The sequence below is a fragment of the Aptenodytes forsteri genome, unplaced genomic scaffold, assembly GCF_000699145.1.
Source record: "Aptenodytes forsteri isolate BGI_AS27 unplaced genomic scaffold, ASM69914v1 Scaffold8, whole genome shotgun sequence".
Classification (NCBI taxonomy): Eukaryota; Metazoa; Chordata; class Aves; order Sphenisciformes; family Spheniscidae; genus Aptenodytes; species Aptenodytes forsteri.
In genome coordinates, this window is record NW_008796218.1 from 3,362,081 (window position 1) to 3,388,670 (window position 26,590).

The window sequence follows — 26,590 nt, forward strand, 5'->3', positions numbered from 1 at the left end:
GGTGGCAGCCTCCTGTGAGAGGGTGGCTGTAAAACTTAAAACCCTTAAAAAGGAAGGGAGAGAAGAGAAAGAACATTCCCCGATGCATGAGCTTTTTCAGGGCTTGATACAATTTATTTTATTTTAATATCATGTAAAAAATGTTGCAGCCGGTCAAGTTCAGGGAAGGCAAAAGTGCAGGTGCTGAAGTCCAGGCCCAGGCAGTTCGCGTTCGCAGCCCTGCGCGCTGCCAGCCGGTGCTCAGAAGACTTCAGTTCCACCTTAACATTCACGAGTGCAATTGTGCATGTGCAGTCATGTGCAAATGCACTTGATACATGGAGCGACTCAATCTGCCTGGCACCTCATTTTGTCATTTACCCAGTTAAATAAGTGCTCAGCAGAGTTCAAAATTGTATGAGCAAAGTAAGCTCAGAAAGCTCCATTTAAGGAAAGGAGGGGGGAAATGATTTACACATTCGAGAAGTGTTTTTGTGTAGCCATTTAGGACTCTCTCAGACTAAAGTTTTCAGTACTGTTTTGTGGGGATTTTTTGTGGGGGAGGTTGTGGTTGGTTTGGGGTTATTTTGTTTTTTTTGTCAGCTAGGGAATGGAATTTCTTCCAAGTAGTGTAATGTTGTGTTTTATAGAAGTATCACCTGGTAATGAAGCCATTAACTAAAGAATTGTTAGGATGAAGTAGAGGGGCTGCAAAAAAACACCTATATGACAAACTGAAGTTCAAAAACATTAAGGACCTGGATGCTCCGTAGTGATGACTATAGCCATGTAGCAGGTTATTTCTGCCTTGCTACCTATTACTGTATAACTCAACAGTGGGTTGTGCAACATATCTATAAAGACTCTTGTTCCTAGGTGGATGGTTAACATCTTGAACTTTAAACCTTTTCCCTTTCATTGCTGCTATAATTCATAAATCATTCTAGTCCCACCCCTGATAACATAAGACTTATTGTCAGCGTTTGTTGGTGCAAGTAAGTAGGATGCATCTCTGAGTGAAAACTTTATCTGAGTTAGAGGATACTGGAACAGGTCTTTCCTTTAAATTATTTTATATCATCCTGCTTCTAGTGGCCTCTGTGGCAGTCTTAATATCTTGGATACTTACTTTTTCCTGTGTCAAAGTAGTGAAAATGCTCAGCAGAGAATCTGAGTTTCCTCAATGATTTGCCACTTTCGTATTTTTTTTTCTTAGTAATTTTAATCAGTACTCCCTATTAACCAAGCAGCAATGCAAAATATATAATATATGCAAATATATTGGCCAGTTCTTCCATTTCCCTCAATAGTTTTTTCAAAGGTTGTGTAGCTTAATTAGAACTTTATATTATTCTTTGAAAGCTGACAGATTGGGCTAGAGCTACAGTAGTGCATTACTGTAATCTGAACTTTTTCCACACCAAAAAGTGCTTTTTTGCCCCTATAACTTCTATTCTACTGAATGAATGTAGACTTGTTGCCAGATTTAATTTTTCTTTTGTGTGTAGGTGTAGTTTTTGTGATGACTCCATATTAATTTCTATGAAAAACAGTGCAATTTATATAGTGAGAAATAGAGCATAAGCAACTCTTTATTTGTGTTCTAGGATTGTAAGTTATACAACTACTATGAAGATACCCTTAAATAATCACAGAAAGGTTGAGGTTGGAAGTTACCTCTGGATGTCATTTGCTCCAACCCTCTGCTCAAGCAGGGCCACCTAGAGCAGCTTGCCGAGGACTCTGTCCAGATGGTTTTTTTAATATTCTTGGTTTAAAAACTGTGAAATCATCTATCCCGTATCTCCACAGTTATTTTCTCAAGAAATAGGTACTAAAATACTTCTCTGATCCAAATTACCATGTCACCACTGATTTTTTTTTTCCCCCCCTTAACATGCAGGGGCATGATCTTTAGGATTTATGAAATTAAAGTCCGCTTTTAGAAGCTGTTGATGAGCCTAGGTAAAGTGTACAGTAAGACTCTGTCCCAAGGAGTTAATGAATTAGGAAAATGGTGAGAGATGCAGGTGGCTATAATAAAATGATAATTGGTGGAATAGAAGGCAACATGAGAAGAATGACCTAATTAGAGAGGTGGCCCAGGAGGATTAACCCAGCTGTAGCATTCTGAATATATAAGAAGTCACCTGGGTGGTTGTTTTTGTCAGAGGATGAGGAAGTTGCTGGTGTAGGGTGAGAAGTACAGGAATCAAATTGGAAGACTGAATGTTGTGTGAGAAGAAACAGCAGAATTTAGATATTGTCCTCCAGTTCCTGAGAGGGAGCGGGGATGTGTCCATCAGCTAGCATATCAGAAGAAAAATGTAATGTTGTTGCTGGTTACTTTCCCAATCAGGAGAAGAGATGATGGTGGTTTTGCTCTTTGCCACGTAGGGTTGATGTGCTTAAACATTTAATGTTCTTTACAAGACACCACTCATACAGTACCTTAGCTAGCACTAGGGATTGAGTTCTGTATATCAGAATTGAAGCTGATTTATATGTTGTATTTTTCCTGATGGGGAAGGGAAAAATGGGTGTTTGACTTAGTTTTACATGTATCACTTTGCCTTGAGTCTGTGTACAGTATTGGTGAAGTGGTCAGTTTTGATTACAACAATTTTATTTCCTTTTAAGGCAGACTCTTTCTTTTGTGTTTTGAAATTCACTGTGAAGAAATTGGTTTACTCACTAGTATTACTGTCAAGCAGTCTTGTCCTGCATGTAGCTTTTTGACCTTTAGGTGTTTTGAAAGTGTCTTTTTCCAGAGGAGACAAGTAATAGGAAACCACCTGTATGTCGAGTCTTGCTGGCTTTAGAGAACCAAAAGGGACAAAGGGAATATGAAGCATGTATTTAGTTTAGAATATAATGCAAGCCATTGCAAGCCTAGAAACAAAGGGCCTTTCTTTAAGTTTGCGAATTGGTCCTCAGACTTCATGTTACAGTAATGTTAGCCTTTAGGTCAGATGTAAATTGTTTTCCTAAAAGTCAAGCTTGTCCAAATGTAAAACTACTGTGATGTGACCTCTCACTGCAAGTAAGATCAGTGGAGGGTCTCACTGTCATGGAATATAAATTGAACTCCTCATATGAGAATTCTTGGGGTTTTTCTTGCTTTATTTTACTGTAATTATCCAAGAGCAGGCATAGTAATATGACACTGGTTTAAGTAAATGTACTATTAGTGGGGGAGGAAAGAATAACTAGCGAGTTCTGTCAGTTAGGAGCTGGAGCAGAGAGGAACAGAAGTGTAGCAGTTTGCATAATGTTAGAAGTGAGATCCTGAAATCAGTGGTTTGGATGACAGAACATAGACTATAATATCTCAGTGTGGTGGTTTTATCTGTGACAGCATGTGCTATATTAATGAATGGCCAAAAAGGTTTCTGAAAACATTTATTCAACAGTACAGTGATTATCAGGTAAGGCAAATATGATATTATTGTAATAATATTACTGCTGAGGGGAAATCTAGCATACAGAATATATCAGTATTTACCACCTTGTCCAATTGTTATAACAAGACTTTCTAAAACTAGTATTATAAGTTTCACATTGTGAGGTAATACTCTATTGCAAAAATGTGTTTATCTAAAAAACCCAGAAAAGTCTTTCCCTATTGAAATCTTTGTTTTATGACTTAAGAACTTGTGAAAGCCTTGTATGTTCAATATTTGTGACTATTTAGTCAGAGATTTACAATAATGTCCTTGGGTTTTCAGGTTAATCTACTAATTGACAATGAGGCGGAGAAGGATTACCTTTATGATGTGCTGCGGATGTACCACCAGTAAGATCTAGCTTTATATATGTTTGTGTAGAATTTTACTAATGTTTTTAAATGTAAAGAGTGAATATTCAAAATTTTAAGTGGTCTTCCTATGTGCTACTAGAAAAGTAGTTGAAGTAATAGTTTTTATTCTGTTTAATGAAGTCTTATACTTCTACTGCGTAGCCTGCAGACAAGGAAGGAGCATGTCTGTAATCACCCATAAAGTTACTTTGGTTTTATGACTTGGCAGTTTTGTAAAAGAATTTGGTGGATTCATATCGGGGGCGGGGGAAAGCATCTGGATGATAAAACTGTTCTTAGGAAACAGGAAGAGAGCGTTAATCAAATTCATTAGTATTTCCAAATGATGCTTATTTATTTGCAACAGAAGTTTTCATTGAGTTTGCCTTTCAAAGATTTTTGCTAACTGTTCACATAAAAAGTTGCAACTGTTTTATCTGAAAGCTGAAAAAATTTAGTCTGGGAATCTGGCATGTTTAACAGCTCTGGCTTATTATGACATAATGGGGAAAAAAATAGTAAGGTGATAGGCCTATTACCAATCCTTTTGCCAAACTGATTTAAACCACAGTTGCTTAGGACCTGTATCATTGCAAATGAGATCAGCATCTGATCCATTGTTTTTCAAAGAAGATGAGAATGTATTTTCCACTCATCATAGACAAGTGGCTCTGATAGACTTTGTTTCCATTCATATCTTAATAGCATCTCAGCTGAGTGAAATGTAGATGTTTCCATCTGATGTTTGCACTGAGCTATAGTTATGGGTGTATTCAGCTACATATCTGATACAGTTTCACTCAGGTCTGTCTAATTGCTTTTCCATTCATAAAGCCTGTTGTTTGGAAAGCCAGTTGATTCAGTAGCTTTTAATTATTTAAAATCTTCTTGCAGTTACACAATTAACAATGCATATAGTAATTTTTCTTCAGTTTCTAAAATTGCAATGACTTGAGCAAAATTTTCAATATCTCTGTGAACATATGTTGACGATGTATCACTTTTTTGAACACATTATGAAGTATTCCAGGGAAAAAATATGTGCAATTGCTGTTGGAGTTAACATTTAATGTCTGCTTCGCTGTGAATAGCATTTCCAAAAGTATTTGACCTCTAATCCCATGTAATATGCATTCCCGATCTGTATTTCCAGTGCATATGCCTCAGAAATATTGTATGCCAGGAAACGTAAATTGTAAGAGAGGGAACAGCAAATAATATAGACTAAGTTTAACTGGATGTTGTGTAGGAATAGCTCTGCTGAATCTTAGGGAGCTCTTACTCTACTCTTGCAGCTGGGCAACGAAGTACATTTTCTAGACCTATAACTATCTCAGTGCTGACAATATCAAGGAGACTACTTTGCATAGCTCTCATAAAACAGGTGTTCACAGCAGTTTAACTTCTGTGGATTTTGTTTATTGGTTGATGGCCCTTCAACTTTGATTTGAAAAAAAATTTAAAACTTAAACCAAGTCTTTGCTCTAACTACTGATTATCATGATTTTTTTCCTGGATCAAAACAATTTGTCAGTCCCTCAAGTTCAGGAGAGGAAGAAGCTTGTAGCCTAGATTCACTTAGAAGGATTGGTAACCAGAAAGGAAACAAAAATCTAGTAGGCAGGTCTATCTCATCTGGAAAGTTACTTCCAAACGGCTCCATAAATCTTTTGGGGACTTTGAGAATGGAATTAAAGATGTAGTCTATAAAAGTGATGTGTGTGACCTTAAAAGATAAAGGCAATATATAGGACATTTCAGTTATTTTGGAGGAGGTAGTTGTTATTCCTCTTTGAATCATAAAATCATTAAGGTTGGAAAAGACCTCTAAGATCACCGAGTCCAACCGTCAAACTTGCTTACAGAAGGCTTGCTTTCTCAGAGGCTATTTTGCTTTGGTTAAACCAATATCTACATAAATAACTTTTTTAATAGGTTGAAGGGACATGCAAATTTTGAAGCCATGTGTACAGCAAATTATTAAATGATGCTTTGTGTTGATGTGTTGATTACCTGTGCCTGTTTTCTCACTGTGTTTTTGTAGATCTATGAATCTCCCAGTGCTTGTGGGGGACCTAAAACTTGTGATTAATGAACCAAGCAGATTGCCTCTATTTGATGCTATCCGCCCACTTATCCCATTAAAACACCAGGTGGAATACGATCAGCTTACACCCAAAAGATCACGGTAAGAGAATGCAGAACAATGCAGCTAACTTAAATACAAGCAGGAAATACTGACTGAATTTTCAGATAAACTCCGATTAAAATATCAGTCACCTGTGTAGAGCTGGGCATAATTTTTTTTACTTTCACTATATTTGCTAGAAGTACAGTTTTGAGCTACCTGAAATTGTTTGCCAAGTAGTTTAATCTAGTAAAAGCAGGGTAAGGGAGTAAAAAAATATGCTTTCCAGTCGAAACAATCTTTTCTCATTTTTCCTGCATTTAATAATTAAAAAAAAATTCTTGTAGCTCTAACCCTCTAGAAGCAGACAGCTTCAATGATTGCAGGTGTCTTTTCTTATGAAAAATACTTGATGGCTTTAGCTAACACACATCCATCCAAACTTCAGTCAACTTGCTTTTTTCATGCCTAAATGTTATAAGAGAAAAATAATGTGTGACTTTGAAACATTATTGCCATGAAGTGTTATGCAGCTGAACAGCCAAGTATCTTCCATTTTTGCAGAAAGCTGAAAGAGGTGAGACTGGATCGTTTGCATCCTGAAGGACTTGGAATAAGTGTGAGAGGTGGAGTGGAATTTAACTGTGGCCTCTTCATCTCCCAGTTAGTTAAAGGAGGACAGGCAGACAATGTTGGACTTCAGGTAAGAAAATTATATTCATGGCTGCTGTGCTGCAGAAAGCCTTTTGCTACAATGTTAGGGAAGCAGGCAGTAAGAATTTTCTTTAATGTTTAGAAATAGCTATTGCTAAAGGTGCTCTTTGTCTCTTGTAATAAAATTCATAAAATATGTAAGTTACTATGATGCCATAGTAAATACCATTATACCAATGGTGAATCAAGTTATTAAAATTGTTCTTTTCACCAATTTTAATGATATGTAAACCTTTTTCATATTTGGGATATGATAATTTTTTAAGATAAAAGGACTTTCTGGAGTGTTTATACTTCATGAGTAGCAACAGTTAAATGTAAGCAGATGGAAAGAAAGATCTCTCACTAGACTGTGGAAGAGTGTTTTAAGTTGCCAAATTCTGATTAAATGTAAAACAGAGCATATAAATACTAAAACTGTTAATGCCATCTTGCACAGATATAATTTGTGTAATGAAGTGTTTATTTGAACTTTATGTATAAATTGTGGGGGTTTTGGTTTATGCAATGGAAGTACATAAAAGAAAGAACCTATTTTTAACCATTTCCAGTATCCTTTGTACTGCATAGAATTGCACTTTCAGTGACTAAATTTTAAATAGATGAACTGTAAAAAGATTGGCATAAATAATTATCTATAGAAACATTTTTTCTATATTAGTACTTATGCAATTTGCATTAATGAAATTTTGGGTGTTTGGTTTTTTTGAGTGTGTCATTTCTTGCTCGTATAGATCTTAGTGAAGAGAGAACTGAGCAATTGGTATGGCAAATGTCTGCATCTTTCTGTGCTTTTTGAAGCTGATAAGGTGTATTAAAGGTCTGTGTTTCTGAGTAGAAAGGCTGATATGCCTGGCTAACTTCAATTTGTTGAGTGCAAATAGTTGCTGAAGTATTGATGTTTAAGGATTATATTTAATACTAGTCCAAAATGTATTAGACTGGCATGATTCATTACAGTGTTTAATTAAACTAATGTGTTTTGTAGATATGCTTCAGGGTAACCCCACCACTCTTGTAAATTAAAAAAAAAAAAAAAACAAACCAGCTCTGTGTCGACAAGGCAGTCAAAGTTAGGGTACCATGTTTGTATAATTCATGCTGAGAGCTTTCTAAAATTTGAATAAGCGTTCCTCTCTCTGCATGCATGCACGTGCCCTTTTGTTCATTCATACCTATATATCCCATTCATTAATTCAGAATCACCATTGAATTAGTTCTGTCTTCTGGCAGCCTGCTCTGGACCAGCACATGACCGGCTCCTTAGACGCTTTTAGAAGCTCCTTCTTAGAACAAAACCACAAATTCAGGGAATACACCCCCACAAATTCTGTATTTAGTTAGAATTGAGAGGGTGGCATAGGATACCACAAACACTGTGCTGGATGTGTCAGTAGCCTACTTTTAAGCATGGGATTTGCCAGTGGGTAACTCCAGAAAAGGGCGTTCATGCACCTTCCCAGAGTTTGTACTACAAAAGCTTGTGTACCTTGTGTACTACATTACACAGTGAGAATGGGAAGTGTAGACAAGAGAGTTGTTCCTGGATTGTGATCAGCTCAGTAGAGAGATTCCAGCTGCATCCTTCCTCCACTGCTAGAAAACTGAGAAAAAGACAAAGACCAGTCACTTACATGGCTTTTGAAAACATCTCCTGGAAAATACTGGAAGGCATTAATGATGCTGAGCAATAAAGGACTTAATAGCCACTGTCTTAAACTGTCATGCTAGTACATTCATCTTAATGCTGTATTGAAGCTCTGCTTCTCTGCTTGTTTCAGACTAATGTTTTGACATGATCGATAGATAAGGAGTTATGCTCAGTTGTGCTACTGTAAGGATGTCATTTTTTGTTTTTTCTCAGTACGCAAAAAGGCCCTACTGGCTTTCTGTGACTGAGGCCATCGTACTACATGTTGGTGACAGTGAATGGGATTGTAAAAGATCTTTGGGCTGGGTTGTACAAATTGTACTGCAACTTAGAATGTGGTTGGAGTTTGGCAGACAAAGTAGGGACAATAAGGGGGAAATACGCTTGAGACTGACTATGGGTTTGTTAGATTATATGTATTAATATGAACAGATGGTGCTTCGCAGCTCATGTAACTGTCTGACTTCTGTTTTTTGATATGTGGTGTTAAAGCTCAGCCTAAAGTGCCTTCATAATAGGTGGCACTAGGCACTTTCTGAACCGCACTGAATAACAAGAGCTGACAGGCAGCCCGTTGTTCTAAATTGCTGTCTCACAGTAAAGCCAACTGCTTCTGAAATTTCACCCACCTGCTTTATTTATCTAAAACTCTACACATTTTCTATCCCAAAAATGCTGCCTGAGAAAGGTATAATGATCTTCTATTATACTATCAGTTTTACGTCCTGCTGCTTTTTTAAAAAAAATCAAATTCATTTTGCATGATTTCTCCTTGAAGTAGTTTCCAAGCTACATTAAAATGATTGAATAATCATGAAGGGTCGCTGAGGCATTTGTAGTTTTGACCCTTTTTTAACTATCGTTTCTCTAAAAGGCAAGTGTTCTGTCTTTTCATGAAAAAATGTACTTCGTGGTTTTTTTTCCTCTGCTTTCTGATACTTATGTCTGTGGGGATTCTGCTGAATACAAAGAGATGGAGATTGGTATGAGTGATGAAAGTGGAAGAAGTATACAAAATGAGAAATTTGAAACAGTGATGCTATTATGTAAAAACCCTTCAATTTCCTGGAAGCACTAAATATTATATTTCTTATGTTAAAAGTTACAAATAGTAGGCATTTTACTTGGGGAAAAGTTAGGTTTGCAGCTTTTCTTTTGAAAGTCCATAATCTCCCTGTTTGATAGGGAAAGGGGAAACAGTGATATATAATAACAAAGTAATTGTTACTGTTCTACTCTGTTCAATCCTGCAGACTTATCTCTACTGCTTCTGATTGAGAAGGTTAGTATACAGTGATACCAGTATGAAAGTAACAAAATATATGAAAACAACTATTAATTACTTCAGTGTATGGACACTTTTTTGCAGGAAAAGCTGTTCAAGTGTCCTAAAGAGAAGCAGTTTGTTACATCTCCTGTAGTTCAGCCTAGATTGGCATATTTCTAAAGCACCATCAGTCATACATTGTCAGTCAGTAACAGAAATGTCATTAGGATGAGTGAAGAGTACTAGACTGTCTTTTTGTTTCATTTCTGAAGCTCAGCAAAGAGGAGTATTAAAAAATATCTATATGGGAAAAGTTCATTCCCATATGGGAGGGAAAAAATAAAATATGCTCTTGGCTGCATTTATAATTTTGTAAGTGTGTGACTCTTAGGGAGATGATATAATACTAACAGATATGACTCGCTTAGTGAATGATGTCATCCTCAGAGCAACACTAGTTCTGGTGATACAGAAGCTATATGGAGATTCATAAACAGCACTGCCATTTGCAGTCCTAAAACTGGGATGTTTCTCTGTGTTGTGGCATTGTAGTTAATAACAGTAGGTTAGGTTACCCTTTTAAAAAGCTGTGTTTGTGCAAACCCAGGCTCCATGGTCTGTTATAGCCTGCATGATGTGGAAGATGTGAGTAAAGGAGGAATCTTGAACTAAACTAAAACCACAACAACAACAAATACGTAAGATCAACAGAAAAGTCTAGGTAGATCAAATGAGGTCAACATTGCATACCTGAGGTTAAATAGTTATATGCAAATGTATGGTATTTTTGCAAGTGAGTAACCAAGAGAAAGGCCAGAGATGGGAATGGAGGAAGCTTTTTGAGCGTTTTACTATTGAGGAACTCAACCTTCCTTTGAAAAGCAGAGGTCACTCGCTTTCCTACCATTTCCTAGAATAACCAGTAGAATCCTAAATAGGCTGAGAGTCTTTATGGTTTGTAGAGGATATAGAGTCTTTATGCACAGTGCCACAATTCTGACTTATCTCTGAGCCATTTTGCTTCTTGGCAGTACAGTCACATTGCCAGTGCTAATAACAGTCCTAAGAATGCATTAGTTACAAAGGATTTCCTGAAGCACCAAGGGCAATGGAACAGCTCTAGACTAAGTTCTTGGGTTTGGGGTGGGGAACTAGCTTAGAATTTAGCAGGGGAAAGAGGAGTGCGATAGCACGGCTGCCAGGCCTGTGGGGTGTGTGGGTGGATGGATGTGGCTTTGAACATTTGGAACAATTTGGTCAAGTGAGTGTTCTTTCATAGTGAGAGCTGTCAGGGGTGTGACACTAAACTGCAGACCCCATGTGCTTTTCCTTGCCTGATTCTGTATTTTTACCACAGGCTGTAGGTTCAAAAGCCTTCGGTACTGACCTATTTCTGCTCTTACTAAAGTTCATGCTAAAAATCTGACTGAGTTAAATGAAAACAGTCAAGCTCTTAGGAGTGCTGCAAATTGCACACAGGCCATTACCCTGGGTGAGATTTTTGGATGTCCAGCAGGTGGAGCAGCAGCCCCACTGGTTAGGGGCTGGGGACCACAGTCATGTTCTGCCTCTGCAAATGTATTCTCTCCTGCAGGACAGTCACATATTGCATTTTCTTTGCTTTTGTAGTCTTCTGACGCTGTGTTATGTCAGATAGAAATATTTAAGTTCAATGGAGAGGACCCTGCACTACATGAGCTATGCTGGTACAGTGGACGTGTTGTTAATGTTTTGTGTACTATTGCAGAGCATATGGCACTTCCCAGAAGCAGTAGAAAAGTTTGTGAAAGAAATTAAAAAGATAAGCAGGTGGTTTGTTGTTTTGTTGTTTTTTTGGTTTTGGGTTTTTTTAGCTGAACAGATCACAGTAGGAAGATTCGATAATACTTATTACATATGAAAAAAGGCAGAAGGTGATGGCATGCCCAATGTCCTGTCACCAAAGGGTAGACCTGTTACAGTGTGTGTTAATGTGACTGTCTCTAAGACATAGGCCATATTGAGGAATTCCGACTTCCAGTTTCACTCCCTCCTCTCACATAAATGTGGTGATGCAAATTTAGTCTTTTGGTGCTGAGCTGTGCAGTGCCAGAGGAGGAGTCTCCAGCTGTGCCCATTTTTTCCCTAAAACTGTCAGCAAGGTACAAGGAAGCTAGTCCTCAGTGAGCTAGACTGTGACTTCTTCACTTTTTTTCAGGCACAGATACTCCCATCAAACTTGTGTGATGGAGAAAACAGTGGATACACTGTATGATTTAGTCTGTATGGCCACAGTAGATCACTTGCTCAGTCCGACTAAGACTGGTGGCGTTACCTTCTATCCTTCGAGTGAACAGTAACGTTGGAAAGGGGAGACTAGAAGTATCTGGCTCAAAAGAAAAAAAAAACCTGTTAAAAAAATTTAGGTCACAGTTATCTAAGGTGGCAATTGCTTCCACAGTCTTAAACGCATTAAAGATTATGATATTTATTGTAATACTGTTGTGAATATTACAATGAAGTCTTTAATTCTGTAAGCAGATAGTGTTTTTTGCACAATGACTTTTTTTTTTTTGCACCACCTGAGTGGTTAGGGCTGAATGAATCTTCTCATCCCTTTCTGTTCCTGGTGACTCTTCTGTGCCCCCTGCACTCTGGAAGAGCTAACTCTTCTGATCTTCTGCAGCAGCAGTTGAAAGTGTGTTCACAACTGATCTTGGTACCAGGGGCTGGTGCACTGGCAGTCCCAAAGCAAGTGGATGAAAGGGAAGTTCTCCCCAGATCAGAACTAGTATAGCCAGAGTCTTTATATTAACTAACTTTCACCAAATGTGTTATGATGAACCTGCCTCTTCCCCTAGACTTTTTAGTCAATAAAGATGTTCACTAAGACTGTAAAAAATCGTGCTCTTAATTTGTAGTATAAGGACCTTTTCCAAACTTAAAGTGAAAGCTTTGTTCTTGTGGAGATCAAAGTACAGAGATATAAGAAAGTGTTGTTGATGATTTGTTGTTAAAGCCATTTCCTGGTAATCGTTTGTATATCCTACCGTGCAGAGGATTGATTTGCATTGCCTAATGGAAAAGAGTATGCACTAGTTTTCACACAGCCATGACACATGGTTCACAGTACATAAAAGTCTTTGCTTATGATGTTCTAGCCAGGGCCTGGCATTTTTCAGTGTGATCTTGAGCAGCTAATAAGATACAACCTTAAATGAAGTGGGCAATGTCTCCATCACTGATTCCTTCTCAGTCTACCTAGCTAAGGGGATTATTAGGCAGAGTTCACAGAAACTTGGAAATTTCTAGTCTAGTCATCATATCAAATTTGGATTTGTATTAGAGGAAGGGAAACCTTTTGAAATAAAAGCTTTCCAATGATGTACTGTCATTTTATCACCAAATAAACATTCGTCCTATTAGTTCTTTTGTGTGTTCTGATGAATAAGATTTGAAATTTTATAGAAGCAGCTGAAAGCTTATGGCACCCTGTCTGTTCTACACTAGTGAACACTGCTAGGGAATATTCTTGGGGTGCTGCCATTTGATTGCTGATAGATGTTAGTGTGGTACCCAGTGTGCAGTTCAGGTGATAATACATGCCAGGGGTGATTCCTAGAGAGCAGGTTACATGCAGCCACCCTGCTTTGGAGGAATTATCTTCAGTGTTAGAGAATGGTCTTTGTACTTAATTTATATACCAGGACATATGTAGTTTCTGTGTAAAGCTGGCCTGTTTTAGGATCAGACCATGAGTCTTGGCGATAAATTGAATGCACTGCATAGATTTGTTTCTACAGTCTTTTGCTTCCAGATATGTTACTTCTTTTTGGTGCAGTATACTAATATAAAGATGCCGGAGGATAGTTCAGTTGGTTTTGTATTTCTGCTCTCATTCCTTCATGAGAGTTTTCTGATATGTTTTTCTGTGATTTGTTCAGAACAATATTGAAGTCTTTTGAGGCAGGTAGTACACACTGGCAATGAGGGTTATCTTTTACACTAGTATGCACTTAGTTATCTAGTATTATTTTTTTGCTCTAGAATACCTGGTTTGGTTTTTTTTTCCTATTAGTAAACCCCCTACATCTTTTCTTGCACAACAGGTGAAACCTGGGTAGAAAATTCCAATTGCTTTTCGGTCCATTGTATACCCAATTTGTGAGACAAAATGCACGTAGGTTTGGAAGGTAATAAAAAAAGGCCTGTATCTCTACAGAGACCCAGAGCCAATCCTTTAGGGTGGAGGACACAGTACAAATTACTGGTCCTTTCAGTCAAGTTATCTTCATCTAAATTTGCCTCAGGAATAACACTAGTTTTCTCTCTGCTATTCAGAGTGCATGTTCTTGGTCTGTTCTGTAGCTGACTATGCTCCCTGTCACCCATGGAGCCCAAATACATATATATTGCATACACATGGAGGCCTGAGTAAGCTTGGGAATAAGTGATTGACTTGCCTTCTATCTGGTGGGAGATTCCTTCTATGTTTCTGTCTCAAGTTTTCTCACTTTTTTTCGTGTCACACAACAGGGGGAATGCCACAGCCTAGGGGCCACAGTAGGGTGGCGGTACCATCTTCTCAACCATAGCGTATGATGGGTTGCTGCTGTGAAACACTTGAAAATCTGTCACACGAGTAGCATACAATTTTGTAACTAATGTAGGTGATCCAAGTGACTTAAGCTACTGCATCCCAGAATAAGCATTCATTATGCTTATACATGACTACTATAATTAATCAGATGTTGCACCTGAAATGGAGGTAAATTCCATTAAAATAACGCATTGTTCTGAATCCAGAATCAGGCAAGGTAATAAGACCAAGTTTAGTTTCCTGTTGATCAAAATAGTTAAGAAGGTATCTCAGAGAACATATGGTAACAGCAAACTTAAGCTGCTGAAGTATAAAGGAAGAAAGTCACTCCGAAATTATTTGAATTGACATACGGACACTTGTAATTAAGGTAATCTGTGGAGTACAAGTCTGATGTGTAGAGACTCATTTTTATGCTTTCCACTAGATATTATTTATAAAATTGTTATTTGGCCATTAGTCTGCCCTTTTGGTGTTAAATACTAAGTTCAAACAAATACAGGTAAATCTGCTCTGGACATTAACTGAAATTCAAAAAGTATTCAGGACTCAACATTATCAAACCTTTGCATCAAAATGATTGCCAGTTTGTATCATTGCTTAAAAACTTTTTAACATTAATTTACAATCTAGTTTTTCTTCTCCCTTTCATTTTTGAGGTTGGAGATGAGATAGTTCTTATAAATGGATATTCCATTTCGTATAAATGGATATTCCATTTCGTCATGCACACATGAAGAAGTCATAAACCTCATTCGTACGAAGAAAATAGTGTCCCTAAAAGTAAGATGTAAGTAATACAAAAAATCACCTGTATCACTAAAGATTGCTGTTAATAGATTGCTAGTGATCTGTAGAAAGTGTTACTTAACAGAGTATTTTTCTTTTTCAGATATTGGCATGATACCTGTCAAAAGGTAATGGTATTTACTTTGAAAACAAATTAGGTTTTGTAAATGTAAATCATTTACATTTACATTTACAAAAATGTAAATCATTTTTACATAGCCTCTTCAATATCCAAAGAACCTCTGTGTTTATCTGTGTTTTTGAAAATGTGTGAATGGGCATTTCTGTAGCTGATTAAAATATCAAGTCCTTTGTGATAAACAGGCAGATGTCTTGTTTGATGAATCTGACTTTATATGCCAGTTGCCTACTTAATTTAACCAATTTCTATTTCCTCATTATTCGTGGATATTACCTGGAAATTTCATTATCAATGCACCTAGCTTACAGAGAGCTCCACTGCTGCTTTCTGTACGTAACATTTGATGATTGCTTCAGAGCTTAGAAAAATTTCAAATTATTGTCCTCTTCCAATTTTTGTTGAGAAGTTGAAATGTTAAGTGGAATGTTTGATGATGGGAGGTGTGTCTCTGCATAGACATTTATATAAGCAGTTCAAGTTGTTATGATTATTTTCGCAGTTTCCCAAAATTGTTTCACTTGAAGAGGTTTTCTCAATTTTATGTTTGATCAACTTTACTAGCCTAAATAATTGTATGCTTGTTTGATGTTCTATTTAAATTGCTGGAAAATAAACCAGTTGTTGTGAATGGTATCCAAAGGAACTTGTGGATGCAAAACAGGAGGCCACGTTCTGAAGTAGCTTCTTGAATACATTCACATTTATTTTGTCCCCATTATTTTAAATTACTTTTTCCTTCCAGTTCAGCAGATGAACCCCTTAAATGGCAATATGTGGACCAGTTTGTGTCAGACTCTGGGGTAAGCAATCAATATTTTATTAAGATGTTTTCTGGGAAATCTGTAATGGTTCTGAAATACTTTCTCCTCTGACCTTATCACAGAAGTTATTGTATGTATTTCTATGATGCACTGTCTTGTTACAAGGGTTCTGGGACAAACATCTTTTGTGATATGAAATGATTCTAGAATCATTAAATAAGGAAAGGGCAGGATACAAATGAAATATCTTTTACTCATTAATTGGTACTTTACTTTGCTTGAGCTTATTAACTTACCAGGCTATAGTACTACTGTATAAATCTGTAACAGATAATTTGGTCTATCTTAGCTATGTTAGTGGAGGAATGACAGGTATGAATGCAAGTGACTTCTGTGGGTTGCAGCAATGAAAAAAGAGACCACAATTACTGTGCTTTTACTTTCAGGAAGAAAGACTTTGTTAAGTAGTGAGCTCTCTCATGTATTTTTCCAGCTCTTTTGTCAGGAAACATCTAAATGATTATTTTTGCCATATCACTTTCCTCTAATTTTCCTTCATCCTTTTTTGAAGACAAAGTTTGACTATTTAAATGATCTTCTCCAAGTAGAAAGATAAGGTCAGTCTTTCACCTCAGCCATGCAGCTCCACTGATATGACTGTACTTCACATTCATCTTCAGTAGGAACTCAGAGAAATCTTATCTTGATGTTGGCAGGGTTTGATCCTGGCTTCATGAAGTTTTATAATAGTCTTGATACGAGTTCAACACAGAGTAACATCTGCAACATTTTTTTTAATCCCCTACAGGAAGGAAAGGGCAGTGTTGCTGGTCTTGCTTCTTCTGGAGGGAGAGAGAATAAAGAGAAGAAAGTCTTCATTAGCTTGATTGGTACAAAAGGCATGGGATGCAGGTGGGTACATATTTCTTATTGAATGTTACTAGTTTAAGTGAGACATCCAAGGCCGTTATTTCCATCCTTCATTGATATGGTATCAATGGAGAAAATGGAGATCCACGCTGGATTAGGAAGGCGAACTGGAACAGGAGGATATCTGTGGCCCACATTATGTATCATTAGACGAAGCATAAATACCTGTGTTACAAGTTCTGACTTAAAACCAAAAAAAAGCTTTTAAATTTAAAAATAAGAGCAGGCTGAAAGTGACATAATACAAGTTGTCATGGAATTGGATCTTTTAAATGCTTTTACATTTTAAAATACTTTTAAATGCTACTTTGTGACATAGCAAGTTCCAGCGCTGTCCAGCGTCAGGTTCACTCTCTGAACTTCAACTGCTTTCTGTTACCCTTTTCAGAACTGAGAAGCGGTCACACAGCTATATCCAGTTCCTAAAAGTAATGTTGAATTTGCAAGATTTTTGGAAGTATTAACAGATGCTTCTCAGACTCCTGTCCTTGCAGCTAGTTATGGAGACTGGGATAGAAGGGATATTGTAGGATTTCTTACCTATCTAGGAATATACAGTTGAAGTTACTAAGATTGAACTGCACAGAATATTTTTTAAAGCATAAGTTTTCTTTCATATTATTTGGAAAGTCTAAAGGTTTTTTAAAAAATATTTACAAACCTGGCGGGGTGGTTCATCATCACCTGCTGGATATATTATCTACAAAAATCATTGCGGTGTTTGGGCCCAGCTTAGACTGCAGCTTTAAGTTTCCAGGGTAGATGTTGGCCCTTGGTTGAAATATCCTTCTTGCTTCTAATAAATAATCCTGAACAATAACATAGTATTATACATATAGTATACTGCAGTTCAGTGAGTAAAAGTGCAAGAAATGAGTAATTCTTCATTGTGTTACATGCTTGATTTCCAATGTCGTTAGTGTCCTAGTCCCTTAGACAGTGTAGGTCAGTATACTATGTTAGTTTCAACATCTAAGGAAAAATCCAGAAGCTTGAATACTTTCTTTTAGCTTTTTCTTAAATCACAGTTTTGTGGTGTAAAGGATAGAAAAGTAGGATGATAAACCATTGTGTGTGTACTGGCAAATTTTGGTGTTTGTTTCAGAGAAGGCTAGTACCACAAAAACATTCTTTAATTGGAAACAAATTATGAGAAGACAACTAAGACTTCTCATGGTATTACACTCTATTATTCTATAAATATTATCCTATAAATGTTTATTTTTTATATTACACCAGTATTTCCAGTGGTCCAACACAAAAACCAGGCATTTTTATCAGCAATGTTAAGCCGGGTTCTCTTTCAGCAGAGGTAGGCTTAGAGGTAAGTATGCCACCTTCCAAGGTAGGTACCTCAAGGAAATCGTGTTTGGTATTTACTACTTCAAGGATTCTGGATCACTGTAAAGTCACTAGCTGTGGGTTTTTTTCCATGGGAAAGAAATACTGTGTGGTTACATTTCAAATGAAGTGAGTTTCCTAAATTTTAAGAACGTGAGAAGTGCCCTCCTGGGTCAGACCGATAGTTCATTGAGCTCAGTATTCAGTCTCAAACAGTGGCAATAGGAAATGCTAATATGGGAGGATGTGCAGGCCTGCCCAGTTTCTGCTGTTCCCCTTGCACTCTGCCAGTGCCCATGATTATTGTATTAAGAAAGTTAGAGAGTATCTCTTTTTCTGTTTTCGTTTAATATATGTACTAATTTAGCATCTGTACTAAAATTTGGATTAACTCCTTTAGGTTGGTGATCAGATTGTTGAGGTAAATGGAGTGGACTTTTCTAATGTGGATCATAAAGAGGTAAGATCAAGTCTTCCTAATTCCCCGAATACGTAGTTGTCAGCTTACTAAGCATCTGTCTGATTTTCCTGGCTGAAAAAAATATGTTCTGATATCAGGCTACTTAACCAAAGAGGTTGTGTATTGAACGTGGGAATTTGGAGATTTGAATACCTACCACCCTGCTTAGTTCCAGTGGGTCTTCTGGAAATTCCACCCTTGACAACCAGCATCTTTCATCTTACATATACATGCCTTTTATCACTTAATTCAAACTGATTTTTGTTTTGCTTTAATTTGCAGGCTGTCAGAGTGCTCAAAAGTAGTCGTACTTTGACTATCTCCGTGGTAGCAGGCGCTGTAAGTAGTATATGTATAAAAGCAGAACACTTGTGAAAATTACTATGCAGGCAAATAAATGATAAAAATAAATAGATAAGAAGTAAAAGCTGTGTTTCATTATAATGTCTATACCACTAAATTCTGTCAAGCCAGGGCAGTGTTGAGTGGCTTTTGATTATTTTATTGATAACCATCCACAGTATTCTCTAACAGTTTCATGACTGTGGGCCAGTGCAAAACCATTCCCTTGACAAGGCATGGAAATTAACATTATTGTAACGGTCTCTCATGTTTCAGAGCTTCTGTTCTAATAGATAACTGCTCCTGCTGAAACATGAAAAGTGAATTGGATTGGAGTGAATTAATTTTTCCTTGTGAATAGCTGATGTCTTAGTCTTATTCCAAATTAATTCCTTGTGTAACTCTTCATCTGATCTCTTTAGTGTATCAACACACTGAAAATTGTTCAGTTTTCCATTTCCACTGTTCTGTACAGCAGAGCTATATGCCTTTGGGCCCTAATCTAAAGCCAGCTGAAATTAACTAAATCTTTCCACTGACTTCAGTGTGGCTTTCAATAAATGTTTTAATGTTTTTACTGCTTTTAATCCTTTGTATAGTAAAATGTACAGTTATATACAAAAGGATACTCAAGTTCCATAGACTAATCAAAGATGGTATTTTCTAATTGCCTTGCAACTGAATTAAATAGGGAAAACAAGACTTAATGAATCATTTAAGGTACTTCCTAATGGCTCATGTATACTGTGTAGCTATGTGAAGGAATTCATGGCTTAATTAAACTACCCTTACAGTAACAAAAGATGCAGTTGTCCAAAGGCATTGTAGACATTGTTTAAACAAATGCTCCAGACTAGTTGATTAAGCTCCAGGAACTCAACATCCTACGGACTTAGATTCAACTCCCAGATATGTTACCACCTGTTAGAAAAGATGGGATCTACTCCAGCATGTACCACTAGGATTGCATCCTTAAAATGGTGAATTTTTGCTATGGAACTCTTCTGCTCCACCCTACTTCACCTTGCATGTCTCTCTTTTCCTCAGTACACATCTTTGTACTGAAGAAGAGATTGCAAAAGGAAACAGTTCCTCTACTCCTGTTTTTCGGTCAGCAAAGACTGTGGTGCAAAGGCGTTCTTCACTGGCTGTTTTTGTTCGAGCTGTCTACTTTGAGCCTAGAGACATGAAAAATTCTGCCTTCCTAATTAACATGGGATTGTAATTTCAGTAATGAAAATTAGATAAATGTTCTCAGTATTCCACAAATAGCACCATGGAAATACCTTTCTTGAATAGAAAATAGTGCTTGTGTCTTACTTATAAAGCAAACGAAACGGGAACAAAACCAACTGAAACACATCAACTATATAACCTTTTGGCAATGTATGTTCCCTGTATTTGGGTTCCCTGAATGATGGTACGTTTCCACAGCAGCCAGGCAAAAGAGAATTAAAATGCAGCAACTGTGTAGTTGTCTTCCACATTGGGATTCATTCAATGTGCTGTTCTCTAGCATTGCATTGCTCAGTTAGATTTCAAGAAAGTATAATTTGGAGTTTTTTCTGGGTGACACACTGAGCATGCCTTTGGCATGACCCCTACACTGTCGGTGCTGACTTAAGTAGTTGCATGCTTCTTCTGAGGTGTTTAGCACATCATAACTTTGAGACTGAAACTGGAGTAGCTCTTTGGAATAAAGTGGTCAGAACTTCCAGGGTCTTTCAGAAAGCATTCCTCAGAAAAAGTAATCTGAGGAAAAGGCAGATGTGCTAGTATGTAATCGGTTTTGAATTATTTCCTAGAACTACGTTCATGAGACTTTCATAACTGATTTGGGTAGCGATTCTGATTGCAGGGAAAGGAGCTGTTCATGACTGAAGAAGAAAGGCAGAGAGAAGCACGTCTCCGTGAGCAAGAACGCCAGGAGTTAATGCATCAGAAGCGGCTTGCGTTGGAGACTAACAAAATCATCAAAGAGCAGCAAGAAAAAGAGAGATTGTAAGGACTCTGTATAGGATTGCCTGAAAATTTTTGCTAGGATTTGGAAAGGGCATGGAAGACAGGAACAGCTGTGAGAAGATTCCCAACTTAGATTAACTGAATTTTGCTATTGCAGAGTCTTTGTTCATAAGTCCTTAGCCTGTGGTGCTCTTGATGTTCTGGGTTTTCAAAGCTGGTATCATTCAAACACATCTTGAGTAGAAGGGTCACTTTGTTCCCTGACTTGTCATACCACTATGATTCAGTGTGATATTGGTTATTTTCCTGATGCCATTCCCTCATCCTTTTTTTTTTTCTTCTTTTAGCAAGACAGTTACAAATTTTATACTCTTACAATAATACACTATGGAACTGTCTCAGAAGGAGATAGTGACTTAGAGTTAAATAGATGATATGCCTTTATTATCCAGATGGTCATGAATGTCCTCAGGGTTCCTATGAAAGTATATTGAACCCTTGGTATCTTAAAGATGACTTTTAAAAAGGAGCATTTTTCCCCAATGCATATGTATTTACTGTCTGTATCTTTTACTAACTATATGCTGACACACTTTGTGCAAGTTCTTACTCAAAAAATATTATTTCTATCATTTTGTCCTAATTCCTCTTATTATAGAAGAAAACTGGAGATTTCCCAGAAGGCTGCAGAGGAAGAAGAGAGATATCGCAGAGAAATAGAGCAGTAAGTAAAAACCTACATATGCAATACGCTGCCTGAAAAAGGGTCCTTATAATATATTAGATCTGGCTGAAAACATTCTGCGTATTCTTTTCTAATAAAATAGTATATGTTTTCATTTAGCTAAATGTAGGGTCCAATGTATATGAGTAAGTACACCACAGTTACAGAATGGGAAACTGATCTCAAAATCAGCACCTGGAAAACATGAGGATTATGGTGATAAAAAAATTAGTGTGAAATTGAAGCTGGGTGCTTATGTTAAAAATGTTATAAATGTATAGAGAAACTTAAGATTAAGGGGGTTCTGTGCCTCAGAACTTGTTTACTCTGTTGTCACTGAACCGCTACCTTTAATTCTAACAGAAAAAAGAAATTAATACTGCAAGGAAATAGATCAGTGAAGAAACAGAGAAGAATGACTAAAGAGTTGGAAAACAACACTTGGGTTGATGACACATCCACTTGCTTATATTTAAAAAAAAACAAAACAAAAAACAGGTAGTTTGTTTATGATCTGTAAGAGTGTACACAGCGTGGAATTCAATAGCTTCTTCAGTCTATCAAAGTTCTGAAAACAAAAGCTAGATAGATTTAGATTAAAATAAGGGCTATGTGATGCTAATTGTCTTGAGTAGAGATTTCAGTCATAAATTTTAAGTTGGCTTTTGCTTTTCTAAGGAGAGAATTAATTAAATTAAAATTGTGGCACTGAAAGCAGGAAGTTCTATAACCTATTTTATTCAGGAAATCTGATTTTTATTATCAGTCTATTGTGGTTTTAAAAATCTGTGATTCTAGGAACTAGACATTCAAAGATTGTGTCATAAGGTCAGTACTATAAATGTAACTTAAGCATTGTTTTACATTTGGAACTTTAAAATTAACTAGTATAATATGTTGTTGTTATCACAGTAATTAATTTCCCTTCTAAATGACATTGGGAAATTGCATGAAAGATAGTGTGAAATTGCACAATACCTGTTTTGATGCAGCCTTTTAGAGGTAAGATTGACCCTGAAGTATTCAGCTTTGTACCTTTGACATCTTAAACAGTTTTTAGTTCATATTCATTCACTTAAATCCCGTTTCATATACCTGTATTAGCTAAAATTCTCTGATAGAAAAAGTGCAGGGATTTCTGAATCTGTGAGGTGCAGAAAGGAATATATTCCCCAGCTGTCACAAGAGAAAAAGTCTTCTGACTGGGCTCTACTGCAGGACACGCATGAATTCTTACATGTTTTCCTTTTCTAATTCCTGGGGAATAGATAACATCCTGTTCTTTATTGTGGTCTTCTGTAAAATTCCTGCAATAGCCATGGAAAGCTGCTATAAAAGCAGACCATCACAGGTGAAGAATGATTCCTTTCTCCAAATACAGATTGCCTGTCTGTTATAATGAATGTTCGCTATCTGCAGTATCCTTCTGAACTAAGTGCATCTTTACTCACTCAGTGGGGACTTTCATGACTAGGCTGCCTTGAGGGCTGCTCATTCTAAGGTCTAGCATGTCTTTGTACTTCCTTGTATAATTTCCAAGTGCTGCTCAGGCACTTGTTAAGTTTTCCCATATTACAACCCAAACTGGCTAAGTCAGCATCAATCTCCTTGGTGTAGGGGAGGGAGGATGGTAGCATAGGAACTTACATATTGTAAAGCTTAGATTTAATAAGCAATTGCAGACAGGCAGTTTCACTAGAATATAATGCTTTCCTGTATTAACAGTTTGTGAGGATGACCCTTTGTTCCATTTTTAAAATCCTTTCTGCAGGAATTCCTTATATAAAGTCACTGTGTCCTTTATTAGTATCCCACGTACATTTTAGGAAAAAATTTCAAATGTGCCTAAATGGCAGAGGTCCTTAACTCTGTGTATTTCAGGTTACATTGTAACCCCCTTTTTTTTTTTTAATTAAAATGAAATGTAATAACAAATCTAAATGTTCTGTCCAATGTTCCCTGCTGTTGACTATGCCTCCAAATTTAAATACTGACCTCAGCTGCAGATTTAATAGTGACTTGATCACATGTGGATATTTTTTTAATTTACTTTAGCTAATTTAGAGATGCAAAAGATAATCCAATTGTAAATAGCATCATATATATCTTAAGGCCTGGTAAATTTTGGCACCATGTATCAGTTTACCAGTTCAAGACAGGCTACAGCCAAGAATAGATCTTGGATCACGTAAAGGCACCATATATGAAGCTACAAGCTATTAGCTTATATGGCTGGGGTTTTTTGGACCTACTTGGGATTTGCTGAATTTTCCTTCAAAATGTCCTTTTTGTGATCACGGTGCCTTTCTACGTACCTGCTAGGTAACTTCCTTGTTTTATGAGTTCTTTTGTCCTGAAGTGTGACAATTCTTCCCCTCCGCAGAATGCTGAATTTAATGTGGTTTGTGTCTCATCAGTATTTAGTTCTTTTTGAGAAGAGTAACTTTTTAGTGTAGCCTAGGACTATATAGGAAGCAATCATCAAAATGCAGGTAAGATATAGAAATAAGACACACGCTTTTTAGGTATAATTTACCATTGTAAGATCTGATTTAGGCATGTGGTAGATGTTCTCTCAATTAGTTTTTTAGTTAAAACTGACTGTTTTTCTAATAGATACTTCCCAGTTCCAAAAATGAAAAATTATTAGGTGAGAGATGGTTTTTGGCTTCAGTTTGGGTGACAGTCAGTATTGCAGTGTATCACTCTGGGCTTAATATCTGTGCAGGTGTTTATATAACTGGCTTTAGAAGTCTCAATATTAAATAAGAATATTTTACTCAGTTACATTATATTTTACAAATTATCTTAGTAGGCTTAGTAAATGAAACTTAGATTGATTAAAAGAATTTGGTTTGGGGGAAGGGGCAGTTTATTATGCTTTATATTAAAGAGAAAAAAATAAACATACTGAAAACTAATTAATTGTAATGAATATTGATGCTATTGTTTTTATACTCAGAATTCCTAGCTGCATTTTTTTTTTTCCCCTATAGGATAACAGCAGAGGAAGAGAAATTTAAAAAGGAGTGGGAAGAAGACTGGGGTCCTAAAGAACCTCCCAAATCTCTAAAAACTGTAACTGCAGAAGTGCACTCTGCCCCTCGTTCCAAACACAAAAGTAAGTCATTGATTTCAATCTGCTTCCTAGGGAAAGTATTTGTTTCAAACACATCACTGAGCTGTATAGAATATATCACCAGTTTGTGTCCAAGCCAAGCTAGCTATGACTCCGTTATTTTCAGAAGGCTGGAAGCATGCGATGGATTAATTTAATAGCTCTTATTTAACAGGTACCTAGCTTGCAAAATCTACATCCACCCAGTCATGTTTTTTAACAATCATCAGCAGCAGGAAAAAGAAAAAAAATAAAGCTCACTAAGAAATTGGCTGAAGTATCAACCTCTTTAGCTTGGGGTTTTGGTGTGCTACTTTCCATGTTGTTTCTGCTCAGTGTTTTGCTTGTCAAACTCTTCATAGAGCAGTTCTTGTATCAGTAGACTTGTGCCGATTTCCACTATATGTCCAAATGGAAATAGTGCTGCATTTTTTATGACGTGTGATTATGTTTTTATGTCCATGTGGATAAGCTGATATTCAAATGCTAAGTTATATACATACGAGTGCTTTCATCTCAGTGAATAAAATATTACATACAGTAATAAGTAATATTATAGGTTTTATGGGCATTTTGTTATTGGGTTTTGTTACTTTTGAAAATGAAGGTATGAAGAAGGGGAGACAAGTGTTTGTTTTTGTTCTTTTATTTGGAATTAGCTTTGAGCTTTCTGCATTAATCATATTAGCAAATAATTTAACATCATTTTTATATTTGAGAAGAGATCTTGGGAGGTGGGGTGTTTGAAAGTAGAAAACTATACTAGATTTGCAGTCTCATTTGGAGTCAATGAATGCACTTTGTACTATTCCTATTGTTACCTTTTTTCTTCTCCCTTACTCTAAGTCAGTGTGGAGATTAGGGTTTTGAGTATTTTTGTATGCTTGCTTCTAACTAGAAAAGATAGATATGGAATCCCTGCTTTTGGCTCGGAGGAAATGAATTCAATGTCTAATTTTCAGAAAAATCTAAAGATCTTTTCCCTCATCTCTTCACCAGCGTCTCGGTCCTCTCTTACTTTGGCAGTCTTTGGGGGCTGTAGGAATGTCTTGAAGCTCCCTTGCTTCTCTTTCATGAGGAGGAGTAAACAACTTAATATATTGAATGTGATAAAAAATGCAACAGAAGCCATTGTTGCAAAACAACAGTAAGATGCTAGACAAAAATGAGAAAAACCAAAGATTCTTAAGAATCAGCAACTTTTAAAAAGTGTTTTTCCTAGATCTTTTGACAAATCTGTTTCTTGCCAGTATGCCTTTCACATCTAACTTAGTCCTTCTCAGGCTAAAGTATTTACCACATCATTTTTCTGCATATCACTTTCTTCAGTTCATGCTCTTTTGACAACTATCTTGAAAATGAAATGATGATGGCATAATCATAGAATCATTGAGGTTGGAAAAGACCTCTAAGATCATCAAGTCCAACCATCAACCCAACACCACCATGCCCACTAAACCATGTCCCTAAGTGCCTCATCTACTCGTCTTTTAAATACCTCCAGGGATGGGGACTCAACCACTTCCCTGAGCAGCCTGTTCCAATGCTTAACCACTCTTACAATAAAGAAACTTTTCCTCACATCCAATCTAAACCACTCTTCAAAAAAAAACCTTTCCCCCCCATCCAATCTAAACCTCCCCTGGCGCAACTTGAGGCCATTTGTCCTATCGCTAGTTACTTTGGGAGAAGAGACCGACCCCGACCCCGCTACAACCTCCTTTCAGGTAGTTGTAGAGAGCGATGAGGTCTCCCCTCAGCCTCCTTTTCTCCAGGCTAAACAACCCCAGTTCCCTCAGCCGCTCCTCATAAGACTTGTTCTCCAGACCCCTCACCAGCCTCGTTGCCCTTCTCTGGACACGCTCCAGCACCTCAACGTCCTTCTTGTAGTGAGGGGCACAAAA

General features: G+C 37.0%; 1 protein-coding gene across 1 annotated transcript in view; it reads left to right on the forward strand.

Annotated features, from left to right (window-relative positions):
* The first annotated feature begins 3,342 nt into the window (after positions 1 to 3,342).
* USH1C (USH1 protein network component harmonin) overlaps positions 3,343 to 26,590 on the forward strand; it is a 49,752-nt gene continuing 26,504 nt past the window's right edge. The window contains 15 exon segments of the mRNA XM_019474508.1: positions 3,343 to 3,407; positions 3,708 to 3,775; positions 5,823 to 5,966; positions 6,471 to 6,609; positions 14,777 to 14,794; positions 14,796 to 14,907; positions 15,010 to 15,034; positions 15,791 to 15,848; positions 16,618 to 16,721; positions 17,979 to 18,063; positions 18,481 to 18,540; positions 18,823 to 18,879; positions 20,741 to 20,883; positions 21,503 to 21,568; positions 24,565 to 24,689. Of these exon segments, the coding sequence (XP_019330053.1) occupies positions 3,765 to 3,775; positions 5,823 to 5,966; positions 6,471 to 6,609; positions 14,777 to 14,794; positions 14,796 to 14,907; positions 15,010 to 15,034; positions 15,791 to 15,848; positions 16,618 to 16,721; positions 17,979 to 18,063; positions 18,481 to 18,540; positions 18,823 to 18,879; positions 20,741 to 20,883; positions 21,503 to 21,568; positions 24,565 to 24,689 (1,147 nt within the window). The 5' untranslated portion in view covers positions 3,343 to 3,407; positions 3,708 to 3,764.